The sequence below is a fragment of the Hemicordylus capensis genome, chromosome 5 (genome assembly GCF_027244095.1).
Source record: "Hemicordylus capensis ecotype Gifberg chromosome 5, rHemCap1.1.pri, whole genome shotgun sequence".
NCBI lineage: Eukaryota > Metazoa > Chordata > Lepidosauria > Squamata > Cordylidae > Hemicordylus > Hemicordylus capensis.
In genome coordinates, this window is record NC_069661.1 from 44,997,844 (window position 1) to 45,024,888 (window position 27,045).

General features: G+C 40.4%; 1 protein-coding gene and 1 long non-coding RNA gene across 5 annotated transcripts in view; one reads left to right on the forward strand and one right to left on the reverse strand.

Annotated features, from left to right (window-relative positions):
- Nucleotides 1-3,976: 3,976 nt before the first annotated feature.
- On the forward strand, nucleotides 3,977-15,858 carry LOC128327867 (uncharacterized). 2 transcript variants are annotated; one of them, XR_008308845.1, is made up of 3 exons: nucleotides 3,977-4,019; nucleotides 4,562-4,629; nucleotides 14,911-15,858. It is a non-coding gene; the product is annotated as an uncharacterized LOC128327867 (long non-coding RNA). The 2 variants fall into 2 exon arrangements; XR_008308844.1 differs by having other exon boundaries at nucleotides 3,995-4,629.
- NDNF (neuron derived neurotrophic factor) overlaps nucleotides 11,456-27,045 on the reverse strand; it is a 45,522-nt gene continuing 29,932 nt past the window's right edge. For all 3 annotated transcript variants that reach the window (XM_053257149.1, XM_053257147.1, XM_053257148.1), the window contains exons 2-4: nucleotides 16,723-16,917; nucleotides 14,943-15,067; nucleotides 11,456-13,510 (exon numbers count right to left, since the gene is read on the reverse strand). In XM_053257149.1, coding sequence (XP_053113124.1) covers nucleotides 12,117-13,510; nucleotides 14,943-15,067; nucleotides 16,723-16,916 — 1,713 coding nt within the window. In that variant the 5' untranslated portion in view covers nucleotide 16,917 and the 3' untranslated portion in view covers nucleotides 11,456-12,116. The remainder of the gene's footprint in view (nucleotides 13,511-14,942; nucleotides 15,068-16,722; nucleotides 16,918-27,045) is intronic.

The following is a 27,045-nucleotide window of genomic DNA, read 5'->3' on the forward strand; positions in this document are numbered from 1 at the left end:
CCTTGACCTTTCATGATTGTCTAGGATGAGCAGTGCCCAGCCTGATGGCTGTAACATCACTCTGAGCCAGGTGCATTTGTCCTAACAAAATTAAGCAAGAAGCCCAGAAGGGGCCTTGACCCTAACAAAAGACCCATGCTTCTGGGGGCTGGAGCGCCAATCCCCATGCTTTCAATTTGTTATCAGTTGAATAAAAGTTGTAGCCATATCCTTCCAAATTCCCACCTTGTGTCTTTATTGCAAAATAGCCTGCCCCTTGAAACATATGGAGGCAATTCTCATGCGCACCCTAACCCAGGCTAGGGAAGCCCAGCCTGGGTTAGGTTGCATATGAGAACTGCCGGGAACGGGCCCGATCCTGGCAGAGCAACACTGCCTAGCCCCGCTTTAAAACCCGGCTCTTAGCCAGGGTTAAGGGCTTTAGCAAGCCCTTAACCTGGGCTCCAGGATCGTGCACTTGCTGGGGCTATCTTCAATCCCAGTGGGCACAGAGGTGGGTGCCTAGAGTGCCCGTCTCCTGGGGGAATCCCCCAATGCACTGTGCATGTTACATTGTGGGATAACTGGAGGCTGGGACACATTGTCCCAGCCTCTGGTGTTCCGCTCAGCAAGAAGCAGTGTGGATCGTCTGGGAGCATGGTTCACACTCCTAGCAGTCCAGCGCTCATCTGAGGGGTCGTGAGTACATCCAGCCTCCTCCTGCCACCCACCCACTGCCCTGCCCACCCACTGCCCTGCCAGCCTGGTCGTGTGAATGACCGCAAGTTCTTCTTCTCACTTTCTCTCTCAGATTCTACTACCTAGCTGCTGTCACTTTTCTTCACCTTCAAAAAGAAATCTCTGTTTGTTGTCCCTTGCAAGTCAGAATTTCATCTTATACTTCTATACCACATTCATTTTATACAAAAGTATTTGAATTATAGTCAAATTACTAGAATGGATTTCACATTCCCCAGCCCTATTGCAATATTAACAAGAGTCTAGAAACAATATTTAAAGCAATAGCAAACATTGTGAAATTATATAAGGCATAAAAGAAGAAGTTAATCTCTCAGAGGTATTCCAGTCCTTCCTAACTTTCCATAGTGGTACATGAGCCGTCTGTCAATAGTGGCACCCTAAGGCTTATCAAATATTTTCTTTGCAAACCTCAGGATTTTCTCTGTGCATTTTAACTAAGAGCTACAAGAATGCTTCCACTGTACATTAAGACCAAGAAAACGGAAAAGACAAACAGTGTTCCATGGTCAGTTTTATTCCGGTTTCAGAGAAAGCAATTAATTGATGGTGAGAAATAATAGTGTTTAAGAATCTAACGCATCCTTGGAAAATGCCTAGGGATGTCTATATCAGGCAGTATAGAAATATGATAGATAGATAAATAAATAAATAAAAATGCAGTATACCATGAAAAGAAATGTTTCTCCGGTTTCTTTACTAAAAGCTACATCAGCCTGTAAAATAAACTTAAGGAAACATAAGTACACATGTGCTCCTTGAAGAAACATAAACACTGACTCGTGTACTCCTTCAGTAGAGAGTGGGCCTATCTGGATAGCCCCCTATTTTCAAGGGAAACCGTTTATTGTGATTTGACTTTCAAGATATTAGCAATTGATTTGCCAGTTTAGGTTAGCAAATTAAATATGTATACCTGTGTGTATTTATGAACAAACTACAGTCCCAGTCCAGAACAGGCCCCCGTGGAGGTGCTTTTTAAAACAGAAAATAATCCCTAAACTAGACAATTTGAGATTGACTTAATGGGGCTATTCTGATGATCAGCAAAAATCGGGCTAGCCTCCGCTCTGGAACCCCTGGTAAAAAGCAGGTTTGTGGAGCAAGCACTCCGCAAACCTGCTTTTTACAATCATGAGTAGCCGTGGCGCGCCTTCGCACCACGCCTACTCATGAGTAGACCCCTGGCCGGGAGGCGAAAAGCCGCCTCCTGGCTCGGGGATCTCCCCAGTATGCCCTGTGTGCTCGCACAGGGCACACTGGGGCTTGCGGGAGGGCACATGGCCCCCGAGCTCTCCAGCCCCTGCCAGCTCCGTCTTGGAGCCGGCAACCGTGTGGGCGGCCGATCCGGCTGCCCAGGGCTCCCTGCCTGCTCGTCTGCGGGGAGAGCGGGCTTAGCCTGCTCTCCTTGCAGTTTCTAAAAAAGCAGGTCTCACGGATCATGAGACCAGCCTCAGTATCTAGTTTGGCCCTTAATATAGGTTTAATAATCTTCAAAATAAGAAGTTAGTTTCATGCTTTTCATGGTATTAATATTTTTTCACTCTTGTGGTTAAATCACATTAATGTTTAAAATAGTGTAAACTATATTCTTCATTGGTATTAGGAGATACAGCATAATGAAAACTTTCTGAAATTAGGATGCCCAGTTTTTAGCCTTCTTAAGGTTTTGAACGCCCATTAAACATTAACATCTTAGTTTTGGAACTTTTATGTTGGGGTCACTCAATAGACAATTTTTGCTTGGATGCTCAATGTCTAAAAGGGCCTTTAGAGACTAAAGAACATAGGAAGCTGCCACATACCATTGGTCCATCTTGCTCAGTATTGTCTGAGTGGCAGCGGCTTCTCCAAGGTTGCAGGCAGGAGTTTCTCTTAGCCCTATCTGGAGATGCCAGGGAGAGAACTTGGAACCTGCTCTTCCCAGAGTGGCCCCATCCCACAAGAGGACTATCTTACAGTGCTCATATGTAGTCTCCCATTCAAATGCAAACCAGGGCAGACCCTGCTTAGCAAAGGGAGCAATTCATGCTTGCTATCACAAGATGGGGGTGCACACAAGCTGGTTCATCACCTCCTCTGGGAACGGCCGAACCAGCTCAGGCACTGGCATTCAAACCAGCTTGACAGAGTGAGGAGCAGTTCCCTTAAAAAGCAGATAAGGAGCTCCATACCTGCTCGTCACCACCCCACTGCTCTTTTATCAGCAGCACCCACTCTCCAAATGGACACGTGGGGCTGTGGCACGGTTCCTTGCAGCCTCTGCCACATCAGCACACACATGGCCAGTGCACATGCGGGAAAGCGATGGAAAAGTGGCAAGGCAGGGACAAGCAGGTAAGGAGCTCCTTACCTGCTTTTTAAGTGAACCGTTCCAAACCACTCACCGCCCTGCTGGCTGGTACACGAATGACTCATGCACATCCATACCACAACACCAGCTCTCCGCCTAAGAAATTGTTCCCTTTGTCCGAATGACTGGTAACTCTAAAGATTTTCACCTTCTGTGAGACAATTTGTTTTTCCAAGCCATCTTGTTCTGCAGTAAGATCTATGCTCTTTCTTTCCTTCTCTCTGCTCAGGCACACTACAACGAGGATAATAAAATGTTGACCCATTGGAGGTACTGACTAAAGAGGTGTTCCTAGTACTGAATGAGATATAGTCCACATTTCTTCCAGCTCATAACTCAGAACAGTGGTACATCTACTGGTCACCTCCATACTTGACAACTGCAATGCGCTCTATGTGGGGCTGCCTTTGTATGTAGTCTGGTAACTGCAGTTACCAGAATGCAGCAGCCAGATAGGTCTCCGGGTCATTTTGGAGGGACCATATTACTCCTTTACTAAAAGGGCTACACTGGCTACCAATAAGTTTCCAGGCAAAAAAAGAAAGATGCCAGTTGTAACCTATAAAGCCCTACACAGCTTGATCCCTGAGTATTTAAGAGAATGTCTTCTTCACCATGAGCCCCACCGCCCGTTGAGGTCACCTGGAGAGGTTCATCTGCATTTGCCACCAGCTCGTCTGGTGGCTATGCAGGAATGGGTCTTCTCTTTTGCTGCCCTGAGACTCTGGAATGTGCTCCCTGCTGAAATAAGAGCCTCGGCATCTCTGACAACTTTTTGAAAGTCTTTGAAGACTTATTTTTTCACCTAAGCTTTTAAATTGGACTGTGGTTTTAAGTTGTTTTAAGGTTTTTGTTTTTATTCTGTTTTATGTTGTTGTAAACCGTCCAGAAACAGAAGTTTGGGATGGTCTACAAATTTGAAAAATAAGTAAGTAAATAAAGTAAGTAAGTAAGTAAATCCGATGATATCACCATCTTGAAGAATTTCCTAGAAATTGATTATCCCAAGCCATTATACAGTATTGAATCCCCAAACCATTATGCAATACTTCCAGAATGAATTGGGTTAAACTGTATAGCATTCATTATTAGAGTGAATGAAAATAACATTGCTATGAAGAGTCATCCTACAGTCTGTGATCTGCCTCCAGACACCACTTCACTAAAAAGTGGGGGGACCCCATATTCCTTGATTATCACTCCCATTTTTTGTTTTGCAGTATTATTCCAGTAGCGGGTGATTTGGATCCCCTTCGCAACTAAATAACAACTGTGCATTTACTGCCCAAGAAAAGAGGATTGTTTTGAAAGGCCTTTATTTATTGCCAACTGTGTACTTGATGTTCATCCAGCAAAATATTCAATTAAAACTTTTAAAAGAAGTTACTCACACAAAAAATGTCAGCCAAATGTTGTATGCATGTGGAGGTGGGTAGGGAATTTTCTTTCTCATGATCAGTCTCATCACAGGTTCTATCCAATGGGTGCGTGTGGTATGCATGCAACCACAATCCAGGTGGCCATTCACATTTGAAAAGGTAGGACTCTGGTGCACAAATAACATTTTCCTGGCAATTAAATATTAGGACTTGCTTGATTACTGGAAAATATGTGATCTGTGACCTTGGATGAAGAAATGTGGATTCTCCCTTAACACATGAGAGTCAATGTGGTCTAGAGACTAGAGTATTAAACAAGAGGATTGGGTGCAGATTCCTGTTTAGTCATGAAGCTCACTTTGAACCAGTCATTGTCTCTCAACCTAATGTGCCCAATAGAATTGTGTAGATAAAGTAAAATATTCTTATACCCTTCTCTAAGTTACTTAGAGGAAGGGTGTGATACAAACATGATAGATTATTAAATGCTGTACCAAAAAATGTCTTAAAAGACACTAATTTATTACTAATAATGTGTTAAGCATCAGCCCCATACAACTTGATAGAGCTGTATCAGAACCAAAGGTTAACATTCTATAGTTATTTATTCTACTCCCGCTAATGCATTCAGTTATCACAAAATAATGAGAGATGTAAAGAAGAAACCATAGATAACTGGTTCTGTTTTCCAACTATAAGAAATATATCATCATATGAAGAGCCAGCGTGGTATAGTGGTTAGAGTGCTAGACTAGGACCGGGGAGACCCGAGTTCAAATCCCCATTCAGCCATGAAACTAGCTGGGTGACTCTGGGACAGTCACTTCTCTCTCAGCCTAACCTACTTCACAGGGTTGTTGTGAAAGAGAAACTCAAGTATGTAGTACACCTCTCTGGGCTCCTTGGAGGAAGAGCGGGATATAAATGTAATAATAATAATAATAATAATAATAATGAAGATGTAAAAATATTATGGGACTTCCGACTACAAACAGACAAACATCTGCCACACAATACACCAGATATAACTGTAGTCGAGAAGAAAGAAAAACAAGTCAAAATAATCGACATAGCAATACCAGGGGATAGCAGAATAAAAGAAAAACAAATAGAAAAAATCACCAAATACAAAGATCTACAAATGGAAATTGAAAGGCTGTGGCAGAAAAAGACCAAAATAATCCCAGTGGTAATTGGCGCCCTGGGTGCAGTCCCAAAAGACCTTGAAGAGCACCTCAACACCATAGGGGCCACAGAAATCACCATCAGCCAATTACAAAAAGCAGCTTTACTGGGAACAGCCTATATTCTGCAACGATATCTATAACCATTGACAATAAAATTCTGGCATCCCAGGTCCTTGGGAAGGACTCGATGTCTGGATAAAACAAACCAGTCAATAACACCTGTCTGACTGTGTAAACAAGAAATTATTAATAAAATAAAATAAAATAAAATAAAATAATAATAATAATAATAGATTATGTATGATACAACCACTCCCATAAATGTCCTTACAATTTTGTAATTCATTAACTGTTTTGTCTTGTGCACATACAATGTAAATGCAACAAAGCTGTAGACAGAGAAACTTACCAGTGTATAAACCAAACAGCTGTTCATAGATGGATGGAGATCAGTATTCTCTTCCCATGATGCTCAGATGAGGGGTGGGGAAGCAAAGGACACAAAATATTCTCTGTATGTATATATATACATACATACATACATACATACATACATATAGATAGATAGATAGATGATACCTTTCAAGCTGACTAACATAATATGCTGCTTCTTATATTTCTGTCATTCCTCCTGCAGTATTTTGATTTTGTAAGACTTTAAGTCTTTCCCCTTAATAAAGATGGTCATTTTGGCCTGCCTCAGTGCATGTGAGCAATAGCACTTAAGCCCTACTCACTCATCCCCTTGCATGGATTGCACTTCCAGCACACAGTCACAAAGTTCAGCAAGACATTGGCCGCATTCGCACGTAACATGGAACTGTGGGTCCAGTGGACCTGTGGTTCAGTTCCCCACACCACCCCTGCAATCCTGTCCGAATTCGGACATCACAGAGAGTACTCTCTCTGGAGTCAGCGAGACTGCAGAGAGGAGGGGGAGCTGGCTGTGCAGGCTTCCTTCTGGCATGAGAGACAGCCTGCATAGCCAATCATGGAGGGAGGGAGGAGCTTCTTCCCCCAACTCCAGTCACAGTGAGCACAGCCTGTGGTTCTGAATTTGGACAACATGCAGAGTCCGTGGAACTATGGGTTGGGATGATGAAACTCACTATAACCTGAGGGGTCAGACAGCCATTTTAAAATCCAAGCCTCGGATGGGTCACCTCGCAGAACCAGAGTTACATGTATTCAGAAGTCACGGTGAGAGAACTTCTGCTCCCTTAAACTCTGATTCTTCATTACAAGCAAATGTGGTCAGAGTGGAAAGGAAAGGTTTGATGGGGCCAAACATTGCAAATGTTCAGGGCTGGCTTCAGGTTTCAGGGGGTCCCACCTTCCTGGGTGCCATTAAGGGGTCACTGCACCACCACCACATGAAGGCTATAGCCACAGAGCTAGTCTCAGGGATCTGCACTCCGCAGTGGGCTCTTTGGAGGGTCCTAGACCCTCAGCAGTTGCTCAATGATGCTGACTTTGATGCTGGTGCTACAGATGAGGTGCCTTTGCTGTGAAATCCAGCAACATTCATAGTCATGAACTGATGATCTCATAAGGTCAGATTGGTTGACGGTGATCAAACTCTGTCTGATCTGTCTCAGCTGTTGGTATCCTTCCATCTTGTAGGAGTGAATCCCATTAATGTAATTGTCAAATATAATACTGATTATATGGCTGCTTATATACGATAGGCTGTAACCTGTGGCAACTTAACCATACCAGTCTGAAACTCAGAATGGACTTTAAAAGCAACTCAGGTTTATGCCATCTGAATCCATGCTACCAGTAATATTGTAGCATTCTAAAATCTAATCACAAGATAAAATAATTGCATCTCACAGTCATTTCTCTTTTTATTTGAAAAAATATCCTATTGTCTATTATACGTTTTATAGAATCGATATATCACATCCAGGCTGTAATGTGCATGTTCAGACACTGAACTCATTCACAAAGTTGAACTGGAGCCTGTTCAGATACTGAACTCATCCCCAAAGTCCATGGGTAAAAGTCTGTCTCTATTAAAATCAACGGGAATTTTGCCACTGACTTCAAGGGACTGAAATTCCATCTACATGATTCTGTATTTACACCAGATGTCATGCATGATAACCATGGCAGCCAGAGATAACAGTATGTAGTGTTTGCTAGTTTAGCACTGGGAGGGGATTCTGAAAATCAAGGTATCTCTCCCAGTGATCTATAACTTCTGCAATTAGAATCCAGTGGGACTACATTATGTGAAAGGGTCCAGCGAGGTGTCTACCACACTTTAGCCCTGTTCACATGTTATGTTTAATACTTGTACGATCTGTGTACAGTGTACACAGGTACAGTTACTCACATGTTAGGTTGTATGAAGTTAGAGCAGTAAACTCCCAGTCTGTATCCTGCATTACAGTGGCCAATACCCAGGTTCACTTTTAAAATGAATGCAACTACCCTGCTTACTTGGCAAAGAGGCACCTTTTAATGTGGTGATTCTCTTATTTAGAAGTGGGAGATTAACTGGCTCTATTAACCCCCAGCACAGTACCTCCAGTGACTGTTGCTGGTGTCTAGCTTATGTTTCTTTTAGATTGTGAGCCCTTTGGGGACAGGGATCCATCTTATTTATTTATTATTTTTCTGTATAAACCACCCTGTGCTGTTTTTGGAAGGGCAGTATAGAAATCGAATTAATAATAACAACAGCTACTACTACTACTACTACTACTACTACTACAGCCATTCATACAAAAACATATTCAAGTGTACAGACATCTGAATGCAGGTACAACATAATGTCTGAATAAGGCTTTTGAGCGGCACCATTTTAGATGGCTGAAACTATGATAGCACCTGAGTGCTTTGCACATCTTCACACAGCCTAGCTTGACCAGTACTTGGTGACTATAAAAGAAATCCACTCCTAATTAAGCTCCAAAAGGGAAAACTCTGGCAGTTCATATTGTTTAAGATTTATTAAATCATCATCATCATCATCATCTTTATTTAAATTTAAAATGTAAAATTAAAATTTAATCCCAGTGGTAATTGGCGCCCTAGGTGCAATTCCAAAACAACTTGAAGAGCACCTCAACACCATAGGGGCCACAGAAATCACCATCAGCCAATTACAAAAAGCAGCTTTACTGGGAACAGCCTATATTCTGCGATGATATCTATAACAATTGACAATAAAATTATGGCATTCCAGGTCCTTGGGAAGGAATCGATGTCTGGATAAAACAAACCAGTCAATAACACCTGTCTGACTGTGGAAAGAAAGAAAGAAAGAAAGAAAGAAAGAAAGAAAGAAAGAAAGAAAAGGAAAGGAAAGGGAAGGGAAGATGCTTTTATTCTACTAAGGCATTCAAGACAGTGTATGCCAGATTCCCAGGAGGCACTGACCAGATCTAGAACTGCTTAGCTTCAGCAAAGTGACTACGTGTGCCTTCAGATCATGCCCTAGAACTCTGGATGGTGGTTTTGCAGTTTGATGCATGCAGACATACTTTTAATATGTATTTTAATCAAATATCTTTTGATAGTATACATTCTTTTGCTGGTCAATGACCGAATAAACTTATAACTAACTAACTAGTATACATTCTTACATACCTTTATTTCTACAACTGCTTTTTGCATCCTACCAATAACCCTGATCTAATGATATGGCCACAGAAGTTCTGAGCTCTCTCCCCGATCCCCAAGGGCTGCCCCATTTGTTTCAGTGAATCAAAGATATCTCTGTACGTGCACAAATTCATCTGCATGTATAGGATCTGATCCCTCCAGTGCTTACTTTTAATTTTAGTTTTATAATAGGTGTATGTATGTTGGCTTCAATCTGAAGAACCACAAATGGAGTTTTGCTCATGAAATGGAGCTTTCCCACACCTTCCTTAATTTCTCACTCACTATAGCTCAAACTGTGTTACATTTAAATGGAATAGCCTATCTGATTAGATGGTTTTGAACTGGGGGGGGGGCACTATAAACTTTCCAAATAGAAGCCACCTACTGAGAGGTAAGCCCCACTGAGTTCATAAAATTTGCTTTCATGTTCCTAATAGGACGTGCAGTCCAATCCTGTGCACATCTACTCAGAAAGTAAGTCCCACTGAGTTCAAAGAGACTTATTCTCAGGTTGGTGTGCATAGGATTGCAGCCCTAATTGGTTAAAATCCACCTGTTTTAAAATGTTTGTAAAATAATTGCTAGAACTGGTTTTCAGAAAAATAAATGAAATCCAGGTATCTGGTCAGGAAGATCTACATCTACAATCAAATTGGCTGAACTCCGTACTTGTGGAAGATTGTTGTGTTGTTGTTTCGTCATGCAAATGGGGAGGGGTGGTTTTAGGGAGCTGTGCCTCCCGAAAGTAAGAGGGTTGTGTTTTGTTGTTGTTGCTGTTTCATGCAAAGGGGGGGGGAGGTGGTTTTAGAGGGCTGAGCCTCCTTAAAGTAAATCACAAGGCATAATTAAAAATATAGTTACAAGAACTAAAATCAAATTGCAATCAATGGAAAGTGATTCATTGTGTAGATTATGTCTAATACAAGGGTTCTTAAACTGAGGTTTGGGATGCCCCAGGAGGTCCCAAACAATTTTAAAGGGGGTCAGGAATCAGGAGGGAGCTGTTGGGAGGTCAGGGGCCTTACCCGACATCTCCAGAGTGTCAGGAATGGTCAGGGGTGACAGGAAACGGATGGAGGCAAAAGCCAACCATCAGTTGGCTCCTCCATCACTCACAAAGACAAGGGAAGACACAGCAGTGGCACTTCTTTTGCTGACCTGACATGGGAGAGTTCCCTCTATCAGTGGTCATTGCAGTGCCATTGCTCTGACTGCCTTTGCCTTCAGCTCCTGTCTCCCTGTTCGCCTCCCTGAAGAAGTCGAAGCAGCTTTTCACTTAAGTTCTCGTCAACGTCTCTTCCTGAATTTTGGATTAGTGTGCAAGCTGAATGCAAAGAATTGGGCAAGAAAGCTATGAAAATAATGGCTTCCTTTGCTTCATTCCTACTTGTGTGAATCAGAGATTTCAACAGTTGCTACTACAAAGAGCAAGTGCCTGCCTATTGAAAATAACTTGGCCTGATTGTCAGTCTCAAGCACAAAGCCCAGGTTTAACAAACTAAGTAGGAGCAAGCAAACAACCTCGTCCCTCTAATTGAAAAGATAAATGTCTCAGTTTATCTCTTCCTAATCAAATCAATGGATGACATCCTGACAAAAAAGTGTGGGTGTTCGCTAAGTTCAACAAAGCACTAGCCCCCACACTGGTCTGCCATGTTTCCAAAGTACAGATACTTCTCTGCTTTGGGGCAAGAGTGCAAATGCTTTTCAGAGCTTGCCATGCCCACTGGAATCACATCACCCTCAGTAAAATGTTTCTGGTCTATACACTTCATTAGTCAGCCAGTAGCTTTAATAATGGAGGGGAGGGTCATGTGACTTTACATATTATTTTAGGGGGTCACTGTATCAAAAGGTTTGAGAACCTCTGACCTAATGTATAGGATCAACCCATTATTAAGCATTAAAGAAAACAGGAGAAAATAATCCATACCAACCCCAAATAATTTTAAGCATTACCAGATTATTTTACTTGTTAAAAATGTGAGTACAAGAGGATTGATCCAATTATTTGTTAAACAAAAAAAAACCCAAAACACTGCCCCTTGTTCAATGTCTCATGCTTTACGTTCAGCCCTAGTAGCTGTAATGATCTTCATTTATATAATGATGCTCAAAATGAATTCTGGATCATACATATACATATGTAGATTTGAAAATGTCAAAGACAAAAAAGAACATATAATCTAATATTTTAATTTTATGTACAGGAATATAACGTCTGACAATTTTGTACATGAAATACATACAGTATTTAAACATTTAAAATTAACCTGATAGAAATTTACATTAGGAATAAAATGGACTTCTGGGCAGTCCAGTTAATACTTAGTTTAGATCTGTGCTTTAATAGGGGAAGATATTTAATAGTTTACAATCATGGAAACATAGACACTTCAAACAAGACTTTATAAAATAATTTACATACAAGGAGAGATAGAGGTTGTGGGGAGTTTTGTTTGTGTTTCTCTGCATAAGAAATAACAAGGTACTTGAATGATGTATCTCAGCTGTCTGAGTAATAAAATAATTTAGAAGCACTTCATGCAATATGGGAGCAAAAAAGAAAGAAAAAAGGACAGTTCCTTCAATATTTCCTGCTACCTTGGATATCTACGGAGTTTCAAATGTGGACCACCAGACGCATGGTAATGCAACTGTCAAAAATCAATTAAGAGCACCAGGCTCAGTCCCTCCGGACAACTACTTTTGTAAACATAAATATAGATGTTAATAACTTCTCTACATAGTACCAATACAGTTCACAACTCCTCAGCTGCATATGTAGTCAATCTGAATACTTAAAGGGGGACAATGTTCCATTGATTTTTATATAGGACACTAACAGAATTTCCTTGTTTTCACCAATTTGCTCTGATATTTGACAGAATGTCCTCCATGTCCTATGACATAAACATCCAGAAGGTAAGATTTACCAGGCTGTAGACCTTGAATTGTCTCTGTGGTCACTGCTTTTTGTAGGTTCTGGCTGTGAAAATATTTACATAGGACTTTCTCTGATTTTTTCCTCAAGTCTGGCCCGAGGCACTGATTTTGTTCTCTTTTCTTTTGTTCTTCATTATAATTGTCATCTACTTCCTTTCTGTAGATGCAAAATTTGTTTCGTTCTTGAGTACCTAGCCATGCCACTGTGACCGAAGAGCAAGTGCGAAGTTTATCAAATGCTTTGATTCTTGTGTCTTCAGGAAGAGATGGAAATGATTGCTTATTAGGCCTTGTGGTAGCCAAAATCTTCAACATTGAGGCTCCTTTCTTATTTCCTTTCAGTCGAATGAGGTATTTAGCTTTTGGCTTTCCCCTAAGTTGGAACTGACGGACTCCTTCGACGTTCTGAGACAAGATAAGTTTTCTATCTCTTCTGACTTGGATCTGCACAGCATCAAGGCATGAATGAACAAAAAAAGTAACTTTTTGGTGGGATGAAGCAGGAGCAAAACGCAAAAATTTAGAGCCCTTCCTCTTTATGAACACATCTGTAACTTTCCCATCTTTGAGATCAACTGTCTTCTGTTTGGCCTCCTCTTTGGTTCTTGCAAAAGTACCAACGTAGGCAGTACTCATATTTGTGTTGGTATTTACAGCAAATATGTCAAAGTAGTACTGTGTATCAGGTTTCAGTTCAGACACCGTGAAGATGTTCTTGTTCCCAATGCATATCTTTTCCAGGTCAACCCTAGGCTTTGAATAGATATGCCGCCCAAACTTTGATGATGATTTTAAGAAGCTGCGCTCTTTGCCAGAGTTGCTGTTGGAAGAAAATCCAAAATGTGCAAAGTCAAAGGGACTGAAGTCCAGGCCAGGTTTGGGGGCCATCATGAAGGCATCATCAGCACTCTGTTTAGCTTCAACAGCACAGAGGCTTTTGAAATTGTGTTCTTTATTAATGACCACACAGTATTGCATTGGCTGTTTCAGTAATGAGGCTGTAGGGCTTGGTTTCCATGCCAATGTGACAGTTGTGCGACCAAGAGAAGTGACATCAACTCTTGGATCATAAGGTAATTCAGGATATGGTTGATCTGACTCTGGAGTTGTAGTAGCGTATACTTTAAAGTGGGTATCTTTCTCTGTTGACAGGAGTTCTAATTGGTATAAGCCAGAGGGTGAACTAGAGGATACAAAATATTCAACATCATTTCCTCTATATGAGAACAGCTCTGTGCCTTCTTCACTTATAATCTGTTGTCTCTGCTGTTCAAGTGGCTCTAGCTCACCTAAAAGACAAACAGAGATTTATTGAAAGTGTGTGTCAAAGGAGAAATAAATGCAAATATACAACTTGCTACTGGCTGATATCTAGACTAACACTGTACTTGCGTAACATGTCACCCTATAAGTTGCACAAAGTTGGGAGCCTGTGTTCCACACTAGTGTTTTGATGGCACAATAGACAGCACAACAGGTTGTGTGACCTTTGTAGCACAACTTTGTATATGTTATCAAGGTCTTTGTTAGTGCAACATCATGGCGCACTCCAACTTTGCATGACTCTGCAAACTTCTTAAGCATGTGTAACTTCTTTCATTGCACTAATGCAATGCTAGTCTGGACAAGGGTGTAGCTATAATTGAGCCAATGGGTTCAAAGAACCTGGGGCCCCCAGCTCCTGAGGCCCCACCACCACCAGCTCCACCCTTCCCTATTTTCTTCATTGTCTCCCTCACTCCAAGGGACTGCCGGAGAGAGGGGTGAACATGGGACCCCTCCCCACTAGCTACACCCCTGAGTCTGGAAGTCAGTCCCTGTTTCACTATTCTTGTTGTGCAAGTACAACACTTCCACAAGGGAACCAAGAGCAAAAGCAATTACACAACTTTGAGCATCTGCCCAGCTATACCTTCTTGTGGTGCACAGGTTTGTTGATTGCACTACCGCAGTAATGGTCAGATGTCAGCCACTGAAATAAAGTATTTTTTGTGTGGAAAGATAGTCATACATGATGGGCAGGCAAATGGGCAAGCCACTGAACCTTTTAATAATTTATTTATTATTATTATTATTTATTACATTTATATCCTGCTCTTCCTCCAAGGAGCTCAGAGCGGTGTACTACATACTTAAATTTCTCTTTCACAACCTTGTGAAGTAGGCTAGGCTGAGAGAGAAGTGACTGGCCCAGAGTGACCCAGCTAGTGATGATGCTATTGCTATATTACCTTAATATAAACCAAAATGTATTACTATAAATAATATTATTTAAGAGGCACCTAAAATTTTAAATTTATCAATGATTCTATACTAGATTCTCAGACATTAGTGGCACGTATAGCCATGCCAATGCAGCCCTTTTTCTCAGGGGTTTGCAATGGCAGAGCTAAAACAAATGGATGTCTTTGAAACAGTGGCTGACATACTGTGCATGTGTGACAGTACATCAGCCTAGCAATGTTGCATTTGCGCAATTTGTATAAATTGAGCAGATTGCATTGTACAAGATTAAGCTCACTCTTGTGTAATGCAAATTGTGCAAATTGTTGCATTTGTGCAAATTGTGCAACTTATGCAAATTGCGCAAATGCACCATTTCTAGGCTGGCTGATGTCAGCCAGTAATTGCAGATGGAATGCTCTGTATTCCAGCATTACTCCTACCAATTTATTTATTTTTATCATAGAACTGGAATTTTCTCTGGACTGTTGTGTCTACCTGAGCCTTCTCCACTGGACTCTTCTGGGAGCTCCTGCAAACTCAGCTTCCATTCCAAAGGTGCATCACAAGGAGTTACTGTAACTGCTAAGGGTGTGTTATCTTCTTCAACCACAAAGAAAAACCTAAGGAAAGATTAACACATTATACTCTTCTTCACTATATACTTTGAGTTCCACCAACCAAATACATATACATGCTCAAACCTGAGCATAGAAGAAATTTAATAGAAATAGTTCAAACCTGGGCATGAAAAAAAAATTAATAGAAATGTTGTCCATTTCTCTCTTGCTGCTTTTATTTAAGGTTAATTGAATTTCTCAGGTACATGGGTGGGCAATATTGGCCCTCCAGCTGTTGTTGAAGCCACAATATAGTGTGCACATTGGGGCTGTGGGGATGAAGGAAGTTATAGTTCAACAACAGATGGAAGGCCAAGATGGTCTACCCTTGCCCTAGTAGGAATCCTCTAGTTCTTTCTAATGCTGCATAATTCATCCATATGAGCAATTCCACATCTCACACATTTATCTTACAATAATAACTTTATTTTCTTTAGAGTGTGAGGATAAGGATATACATTGTTTTATGAGTGTCCATGCTTTTTGAATATACAAGACTAATACTGCCATATCTTAAATATGTAAAAGCAAATCATTTGTAAAAGCAAGCAAAACAGGAGCACAGCTTGTCTGAACACAAATATTGTTTCGATTAGCAAAATCTAGTGATCTTCTCATTACTAATGTATTTTGTATGCATATATATTTTTTAAAAAATCCGTCACATTTATATACCACCCTATACAAAATCTCAGGGTGGTTCACAAGTTAAACAAACAGCATGTAAACCCTAAAAATCATATGTAACAGATTAAAATTACCATAAATAAAACTTGAAAATATCATAAACTAAAGGCTTGATAAATCAGGTATGTTTTCAAATGATGTTTAAAAACAATCAGAGATGGGGGATTCTGATATCATTTGGGATATCGAGTGCTCAAACCAGATTCTTTGCGGTAGAACACATGAACTGTCCCTTTGCCAAGCAGGGTCTACCCTGGTTTGCATTTGAATGGGAGACTACATATGTGATCATTGTAAGATATTGCCCTTAGGAGATGGGGCCACTCTGGGAAGAGCAACAGCATGCTTGCATGCAGAAGGGCCCAAGTTCCCTCCCTGGAATCTCCAAGAGATCTCTGCCTGCAACCTTGGAGAAGCTGCTTCCAGTCTAGACATCTACTGTATCTGTGTCTAGATAAATGGACCAATGGTCTGACTTGGTATGTTTCCTATGTTCCTACATTCACTATTCAGAGCAGAGACCTGATCTGAAATGGCTTCTGGAAGTCTGAACCCTGATTCTTTTTGCGGTGCATTCTGGGATTCTTGGAGGCCAGGCAGCATTTCCCCAGCCTCTGAAATGCCATGTCACTCGCCGTAGCAACAATCATCTGTGCAGTGGTGCAACATGGAATGGGGGGGGAGATGATCATCTGGGGGAAGGTAAGTGTACTTCCCCCTAGACGCCCCTAGCCATCAGGGGCTTTGGACATGTGCCCAACCTTTGTGAGCCCTTTGGGGACAGGGAGCCATTTTATTTATGGCTTTATTTATTTATATCTATATAAACTGCTTTGGGAATTTTTTGTTGAAAAGCGGTATATAAATATTTGGCCTATATCCTATACCTGAACGCAATTGTTTAAAAAAAAACAAAAACGTTTTAGAATACAGTTTCACCTACAACTCTGTCATTGACAGTTTAAATTAACCTTTTAGGCGTTTCTCTAAAGAGATAGCTGCTAATTTCAGCTCCATCTGGTATTACTGATGAGTCGTGGAAAAAGGTTTTGTCCTGAATCTGCATCTGAAAAAGTTCTTCATCTCTAGTGGGCAGCTTCTGTGTCCAGGATGTCGAGGGCAGCAGCAGTAGGAGGTAGGGCATGAAGCAATGCAGCAAGAGCATCCTAGAATAGAAAAATAATGCATTGAAAATTACAGAACTGGTAATAAATGTAAATGTATTCTGCTGCAGAAATATGACTGGCATCCAGAATAATAAAGTGCATGCAAAAAGGAGGACTGCAGGGCCATGAGGGAAGCCCACACATAGTTCCCCAATGTGTTTCCTACTATCCAGAACAGGCATAGTGGGGACATTTCACCTGCTTGCGCAACTGCTTGTGTGTGTAGGACTGAGGGAATTGCACATGGGCCCCTGTCACGTCACTACATTAGTTCTAGTATATCATATGACAATCTCATTCAGGGATCTGTCAAAGCAATAGCATGTTTGGTTGGAATTCATTTCTTATCATCATTATCATCATCTCCATGGCACAATTCGGTATAGAAAGATCTTTAAAATCCCAATCCCATTTTATTCAGTTCCACACCGCCACTACAAAGGACTCAACACCATTGCAAAGATAGTGTAAGACTCTTTCAAAACTTGTGGATGGGACACTTGGAGAAGTGTGGCTTGCAACTTCTTACTTCTTGAAAAAGTGTCTTGAAGCCTGGACACAGCTGACTACCAAGTAGCCCTATTCCCTACCTCATGAGCTAAGATGAAATAGCTCTCTGACCATGCAGAAAAGGTTTTCTGGGTAACTCTGAGCTGTTGTGATGGTGATGGAAAAGTTAGACTCCTTGCTGCCATCACTGCCATGTGGTCATCTGGATGCATTCATGAGTCTTCCACCAACATTGTTCCAGACATCACCCTTGCTATTTCATTACCCCTAATTGCCAAGAGAACAAGGAAACCAGTTTGGCTGTACTAAGAGTGAGAGGGCATCTCCCTGAGTCACTTCCCCATTCCAAAGATTGACCAGAGCTTCAATAGCATTGCCTGCAGAAGTGGCATCTCCACCATAGTGATTTTAGCATGGCATCAGTGAGAAGGTAAGACCATTCTCCAGTAAAAGAACCGAGAAACAAAAGTAAGTTGATGAAACAGCAAGACTATTTCAAATACAAGTGGGATTTCATTTTGATGAAGTGATAAAGACAAACAAATACAAATATACAAATAAATATATAAATAAACAAATAGGCCACCTGCTTTGCCTAATAATTCTTCTTCTCACTTTTCAGGCATGTTATTACATTCTATGATGTTTTTCAATTATGTACTGAAGTCATTTTCCTAATGTCAGAGTCTTTGAGCAAGTCATTCCCTGATAACTACATAAATGACCTCAGAAAATATTGCAGCCTGTTGATTACTAATCAGTAACCGAATCCCTAACAATGTCCACCCCCACCTTGCCAGCTACAGCTTGAAATTTTAAAACATGCAAATAGGGGATCAGCTATTAATCTCAAAAAGGCATTCAACTCTGCATATTGATATAGCACTGCTAGTGGTTCCCTAACTGTAGTTCCCAAGGGGAAGGGTCCATTCGCCAAGGTAAATGATTACAGGCTCCCATTAACACAGCATGTTGCCTTGCCCTCTTTCAGAATTTTCGAATGGTGCCTCTTCTGCCCATGAAAGAGAAATGGTTCAGCAGCAGAAGGGGGACACTTATTGGCAGACACGTACAACAACTTTATAGAGGATTAAGGGGCAGCTAGGCTGTTGCCTGCTGAGGCTTGTAATTAGGGCTGGCACTACGTGACAACTTGGTATAGTATAATTTGTACTTCATTTGCTTTGATACTATAAAAGGTAGATGTAGTGGTCTACAGTATTCTGGGAAACTACAGTACGCCCTCATTACAAATTCTGCATCCTTTGATCATATTTTGTGATGTGTGTATTTTTCTTTCCTTGGCCACTACACGGTTCTGGGTAAAAATATGAACACTAGTGCAATGAAATCTAGATAACAGTAAACCTGGATTTGTTTAATCTCTATAAACACTGGCTGACATCCTAATTAATGAAGTGGTGACACCATGGAAGAAGCACTGGTGCTTCTCAAAAGTCCAACCAACCCAACTGTACTGCAGGCTCAGTAGTAGGGGCAAGATTCAGCAACCTCCACTTCCTCAGGAAGTGCTCTGTGCTATCCAAGCTCTGTGCTATCCAAGTTATATGTGGTGGACCTAAAGGACATTCTGTGCCATTGTTTCTATTACATTAAAGCTGCTTTATTCTGAGTCAGACCCTTGGTTCATCTAGCTCAGTACTGTCTACACTGACACAGTGGCGTAGCGAGGATGCCAGTGGCTCTTGTCCCTGCCACTCCAGCTATGCCCCCCCCATCAGGTGCATGGGGTGTGGCAATTAAAGCAAACAGGGCCATGCACAACCTTTGGGAGCTCAGCACGGGCTGAAACCATGTGGCTCCGTTTTTGAGAGGTTTCAGCCAGTGCTGAGCTCCCAGCCTTGCTGGGAATGCCTCTCCCTGGCCTTGCAAGTAGGGAGAAGACATCCTCGCCACACTGAGAGCCCTGCACTCAGCGAATTTTACTTCAAAATGAGGTGCGTGGCCCCATTTGCTATCGTTGCCATGCAGTACAATGGACATTGTACTGACTGGCAGTAGATCTCCAGTATTTCAGACAGGGTCTTTCCCATCTCAGAGATACCAGGGATTGGCCCCTGGACCTTTTGCATGCAAAGTATGTCCTCTACCATTGAGCTACAATCTCTCCCCAAGTTTATCTCTAATGGGGGAACCATAAGAAAAAAAATATAAATGTGGAATAATTCATTTTTCCTTTACTTACAGTGTATTTCATACTGCCAACTTCCAACAACACCCCTATTACTTATAAATTATTTTCCAAAGGAAGAGGTCACAAGTATGTATGGAGAGGGGTCAAATAGAGGTGGACATAATTGTGGCATCTTCCTTTGATCTTTCTGGGTAAACTGCATATGTATTTGGGCTTACTATGAAAGATATTTATTCAAGTGTATCCTAAACCTTGAATTAAAAATATATTTTGCTGTGTTGTGCTAATTAAAATAAAACTCAGGATACTCTTGAGAGACTGAATAGCAGTTTAAGCATTGTCTATTACAGTATTTCCTTTTTTAAAAAATCTATGCTACTGATACACTTCCAGCAACATGGTGGAAAATTACCACATACTGTAATAAGGCACAGACATCTCATCAAAATTCTTGTTAACTTGATCCACTAGTGTCAACAGATATACAGAATCTCTCATATATCACATAAGATAAATTCTGACAAACACTTTGATCCTTAATTTTCCAAGTATGTTCAGTGAGTCTGAAGAACTCTTTTGTCTCTAGGACAATCAGAACAATTACTGCTGATTCTCTGGTAATCTAATGTTGGTGTCCTTTAAATGAACCTTTATCTTAATATAATATATTCTGAGTTCTGTCTTCATATTCCATTTAATATATTTTTTAAATAAGCCACGCCTGATTAGAGGATTATCCAGATTAAATTTAACTTATTTTTAAAAATCAGATGATTCACTTTAAGGACTCTTGGTTCACATTAACAACTAGAAAGTGAGTAGATAGGATCTCATCTCAATTTACTATGGCTAATAATCAGGTTATTCCTTAACTTAATAATAACTCAAGTCTTATATGGGGTTCAGTCCTCACTGCTTACAGTATTACGACATGCCATTTTAGAAGTCATCTGGAATTTTCTTTATGAAAATGCTGAATATATTTTTTCAATCTGTAATTTATTTTACCTGAACTAGCAGCATGTAGGTTAATCTCCAACAAAGCATTTCTTCCAAATAAAGGTATGTAATTATAATGCTAGCCACCTAATGGCTCAGTGGGGAAGTAACTTGCTTAGGGAGCAAGAGGTTTCTGGTTTGAATCTTCAAACACCTATATTGGGCAGCAGTGATACAGGAAGTTGCTGAAAGGCATCATCTCACACTGCACAGGAGGAGGCAATGGTAAACCCCTCCTGTATTCTGCCAAAGAAAACCACAGGGCTCTGTGGTCGGCAGGAGTCAACACTGACTCGAGGGCACAACTTTACCTTTACCTTTAAGCAAGCACCATCATAATATAGTATACATGCAAATGAAACCATTTCCATTTCAATAGTGAGTCTCTTTTAGTAAAAGTTGTACACTCCAGAACAAAAAGATTGACTCCAAAGTCCAATACTTTGTTTCACAATCATTTCACACTAAAAGGTTGAACAGGAGTTTGCATAATCTTATTTTTAATTAATTATTAATTATTATTATTTCTTGTTTACACAGTCAGACAGGTGTTATTGACTGGTTTGTTTTATCCAGACATCGAGTCCTTCCCAAGGACCTGGGATGGCTGAATTTTATCATCAATACTGTTGGTTATTATAGATATCATCGCAAAATATAGGCTGTTCCCAGTAATAATAATTTTATACACACACACACACACACACACACACACACACACACACACACACACTATTATTGGCTGACCTGATGAGGAAATTTACTCAAAACTGTCCCACTGAATTTAAAAGGACAAGTTAGACATTGCCAATGATGATGTTAGCCAATAATAATAATAATAGAGAAATTTTCATCATATCAGCCATTATCATTATTATTACTAAAATTAAATGCTTACACCTCTCCATTTTCCTTTCACAAAACTTTCCAGTGCAGCTTATATGAATTTAAAACACAATAAACATGAACAAAAAATAAAATAGGAGCAGCCGATCAATCATTAAAACTACAAGTATTTATATACCGCTTTTCAACAAAAGTTCCCAAAGGGGTTACATAGATATAAATAAATAAATAAAATGGCTCCCTATCCCCAAAGGGCTCACAATCTAAAAAGAAACACGAGATAGACACCAGCAACAGTCACTGGAGGGATGCTGTGCTGGGCATTAGAACAAACCAAAAGCAAGAAAAGTTCAGCCATCCAGGAGGCCAAATGCTTTGCAGAACAAAAAGGTCTTCAGAAATCCACAGAAAGTCATTTGGGAAGGCAGGGAGTTCCACTGAGAAGGGCCTCTCATAAGGGCCTCCCCACCAGCCATATCTCCGATGGTGCTGGAACATGCAGGAGGAATTCCTTGGCTGATCTTAATGGTCAGGGAAACGAAGGTGGAAAGCCCAGATTGTTAGAGCCTCTGCACCTGCCCAACTCTTCCCCCTGAGTTTCTGCTATCTTCACTAGCCATTTCTGTGCAGATTGGATGCCTTTCTCACCTCCGCACTTTAAAAAAAATATCATTATTTGAATGTTTTATGTCTATTTTATTAATTTTGTGAGCTGCCCCAAGCTGTAGTGTACTGGTGGGATAGTGAACTGCAGTGTACTGGTGGGATATATTTTAAATAAATAATTAAATAAATAATGATGGGTACCACTGATTTTTATAATGCCTGTAAAATAAAGAACAGTTCTGATGGGGTAGTAGCAACATCCTGTTCCAGCTTCCAGGATGCCCGTCTGTGAGGACCTGAATAACAGCCACGAGGCACAACTCATAACAGTCCTATTTTCACTCTCACATGATGATTTCCTCAGAAATTTCATTTGCCCCAGCCTGGTTAAAGCAGTCTGTGTTTAGCATTCATACATAAGGACTTCCAGTGAGTCTTGGTAGAAGTGCCTCAAAATAAAATTTGTTTCTTCATCTCTTCTTCAGGTTTGTCTTGTTTTGTCATTAGATATTTTAATTTTGCAGGAGGAGGAAATATTTTATTAGAATGTCCCTACTGACTTCAAAGATTTGCCTGCTGCTTTTCCCTGACTTTAAGTGAGAGCCAAAACAAACAGTCCAAAGTAAAACAGCAAGCACAACTTTTATTTTCCAGGATTACAAAAGTGCCCTCTAATGGCCTTTCTTTTTCTTCTTTTCTTGGTCTGTTTCTCCTGTTCTTGCTTCCAGTCATTGTCTAATAGTATAAATCTGACCATGAATTTGAATGTCTGGTCACACTCCTTGGTTCTGGCTGATAGGTTTCGGATAATTAGAACTGTAAGGAAAGTTGATTTAGAGACAAAGTTTATTCTCTTGATCCTTGTTAGGTCAAAGACAGACTGGGCATTTCCTGTTAATGTCTGAAAGAAAGAAATCCTCTTGCGGGTGCCTTTAAGAATCTCTCACTATGGTCTGCCTAATATACAGGAAAGGATTAAAACCAAGCCCAAGAGAGTCACTAAAATTTTACTTGAAAACCTAGACAAGAGATACACACAAGCATGTGCACTAACAGGCCTGGGTCTTTAATAAGTACAGAGTAATGAATTCAATGTATACTTAAATCAGGCGGGGCCATGAGAATCAAATTCTGCAATTCGATTTGAGGCTGAATCGAAACGCAGAGCCCTCAAACTGATTCGTCTAAAACAGCCCGCATGGCTGGCTGCCTCAGTGAATCACCCTCAAATCACCCAAATCACCATGGACCAGTCTCTGAGGTGGGCAGATGTGCTAAGTCTGGAGCAGAGGGCTGGTCAACCTGCTGACTGCAATTGGTAGACCAGATCTCCTCAGAAAAAGTGCCATTTTGAGGTCTGTTTTTCCAGCATAATGGGCCCCCAAATGCTGCTCTAATCACCTGAATCAATTTGGATGGAATCAGATTATTGGATTATTTTAAACCCCAAATTGGACCCTCTATTTTGAGGGTGATTCAATTTGGGGTCAAATCTGTGAATTACCCTCGATTCAACCCAAATGAGGTCAAATTGAACTGTAGTAGCTTAGGAGCTCCCAGGCTCATCTGAAATAGCTTTGGGCTTCCTTCCCCTCTCCCTCCCCTTCCAACCAACAGCAAATCTAACTGGCTGGCTTATTGGTGGTGGGGTTGTGTCCTCAACATGTTTAATCTCTCTCTCTCTCTCTGTTCCTCATGTCTTAATTCCAAGTGCCTGCTGACTATGACAGAAAGAAGAGAGAGTTATGAAAAAAGTATTTTTATGAAGATCTCGAAACCAAAGATTTCTGAGAAGAAGGGTGGGGAGCCAGCTCCTTACTTTTAAATGTGTGGGGAAAGTACAGATTGCTGTTACAGGGAAAGGTGCTTTGCACATTATCAAAGGCACACTGCTCTTTAATTTTAAGAGTTTGGGGAGAGAACAGGTTTCCATCTTCCCAGAAAAATGTATTTTGCTGCAGATCCTCATCCCCCTGCTGCCTTATCTGTTTGGTTTTGTTGTTGTTGCAGTTGAGAAGTCTGAACAAGCTGCCATTTTGCAATGGGTTGTGCCTACCCGAGCTGCCATTTTGTGATGGACATCTCCTCTCCTAGACAACAGTTCATGTTAGGAGTTCTCAAGGCTCTGGCATAAAATAAAAGTAGCTCCCGGAAGTCTTAAGCCTGCCCGTCACTATTTGACATGTTACTGAGCATCATTACATACACAATACAAACTTGTAGCAACTATCCATTAATAATACCATCTAGAACTGCTACTTGTAGCAATTGTATTTTATACCAAACAAAATGAGTATAAATTTGCAAGAGTGCTAGTTATACCTTGGGGCTGCAACACTGACTCTAGTTCTTGTATCAGCTTTAGCAACTCAAAGTTAGGAGTGAACATATTCAGCTAAACCAAAAAGGATAACAACCCTGAATCAATAATCTGGGTCTTTCCCCCCCCCTAATTTGATTAATAAAACCAGAGATCAACACAGTAGGAAAGGACTGATCAGCAAGAATAATGAAGGTTCCCACTCCAATTTTGAAGAGTTTCTAATAGAAGGTCTGTGTAGACATGTAATAAAAAACTGCCATGTGACCACTAGAATATGAACAAATTACTAATGGACAGAATCCAGACAATGGATTCTTAGTCATGACTAAGTTCCACTGAAATAATGGAGACAAATTAGTTATGACTAAAGAGTTCCATTAATCTTAATGGGGCTTTGTCATTACAAACTTACCGTACTCTGGATCTGCCCAATGGAAACATCCCAGGCCTTTTAAAAATAAAGAATCTTACAGCACCTAAGTTTTGGTTTTTTTGCATTTTCTAAAAATGCAATTTCAGTACTTTACACATCAAACACTGACCAGAGGACACTTGTTTAGATATTTAAATGAGGCCAAATGGAAGCTGAGAGCAGCAATTTCTTGTACTGTATTTTCAGAAGATATTAACCCATTGCTTTTAAAAAGCTGAATTTATGGAAAATTCTGAAAAACAGAGTCCTTTGGGTTTGGTCTGACATTTTAACAAGCCGCAAGGCAGTGTGCAAAGCATATCTTCCCTTCAAATTGGGGATAAGTAAATGTGTTTGAAATTCTGGTTTGACTCAATTTCTCTTCCAGGATTTGTAAAATTGTTTTCAAAGAAACTAGTAGCTGCATCTGCCATTTTGTTCCTGTAACAATCATAATACATATACTCTTCCAAACAGCATAAGCAGCAGCCACAAGTGGACGTGTAGGAAAACAATTCACTTTCTGCCAACTTGTAGGTCACTGCGACCTTTTTTTTTTTTTTTTTAAGAACTACAACAAGAGATCTGGATTTACTTGAAGCAAATGCATCTGGAACAAATAAAACTAAATGTTTAATTACAGAGAGTCGAAAGTACATGATTGTAATTTAGTGAGGCTAATTTCAAAGAATAGCCTGCCACAGGCATTTGTGTGTTGTTTTTCTTTAACTGTATGGGGGAATGCATTTGTATCCCTCAAATACTATTTTTAAATCTGAGGGCATTCAGTTTTGCATAAGTTACCTAGTACCACATTTGATAATAAATCCACAAGATGCAATTTAACTGTAGCCTGGAAGAAATCAAAGGGGACTGTATGAATATGGCGACTTGTTGCTAAAACGGGACCCCTGGGATTATGCATCGTTCCATTAAGCAATCTCTGTCATGAGGGTCTTGAACTAAGCTGTAGAAATTGGCTTTACAGGCATATCTTAGAAAATTAATTGTTTCATTGACAGAGCACTTTTTGAAAAGGTTATTACATTTGATTTTAATTCATGTATGTTTAAAATGCAGTGAAGGAATTATTTATTTATTTGGCATATGTATATACCACCCAAAACTCACGCCCCTAAGTGATTTACAATAAAACACAAAATAAAACAAACACTAAAACATTAAAATAATGTCTAATTAAAAGCCAACTTGGAAATCACCAATCTATGTAACTGAGGGCCCATGTTCGACTTTTATATGCAATTTAGGAGCTGAAGAACTATGATTTTTGAAATATTGGGTCTGGAGCTTGGACATTGTGTAGCATCTCGGAAAGTATCCGATTTAAAATTATAGAAAAGGAAATATAGTGCCTGATCTTCCCATCTTCCACTTGCATCCTATGAGAGGTGTTTGGCATCCCAACTTGTGGTTTTCTCTAAACATGTTCAACATTAAAGGCTACATTGGAAATATCATGTTGTCATGGCTGCACCTAATTATACTGTGCATGTGCTTCGTGCATGTGCTCTGTCCCCTGAAGTTTGAGTAACTTTACTCTGCTAGGCCTGGTCAATCAGCCAAGTTTGAAAATCAAAGTAGGGGGAAAGAGAGAGACTGTTGCTGAGAGTAAAATGGGAAAATGAGAGTGAGGGTGGTAGGAATGGGACAAATATAGAAAAAAGAAACTGGGCATTATAATGTTTTGGAATTATTGATCTGATTGAGTGTTAGAAATCTGTTGAGAGCAATAACAAAATATGATTATTCAGAATTTCTGCTTTAAACCTGAGCCATTTTTGGAAGGGTGGTATAGAAATAGAATAAATTAATAATAGTAATAGTAATAAAAACCTCCCCCCAAATTATTCAAACATCACCCCAAACATATTCCAGTATACACTAAATGGAAATTTGTCTGAATCACGTGGTAGCTGAGAGATTTGAGTTCTAAAGATCTAACTAAAATGTTCCTGTGAGTAAAATGGAACATGGTGTGAGGTTGGTGGGAATGGAGAAATACAGCAAAAAGAAACAGGGTATTATGTTGTTGTTTTGGACAGGGATGTTGTTTTGGACAGGGACAGGGGCTCAAAACCCCCTCTGGATTTCCTGGGGGAGGCAATGCCCTCCCGGGTTGCCAGGTAGCATCAACAAGCTCGCATGCTCAAGTTCATCAGTCAGTTGAACACAGTCAGTCCTGTGTTGTCAGCAAGTTCTCAGGAGGCAGGGCTGCCTCTCAGGGCCCTTTCACTCTATGATTCTCTGATTAGAAGT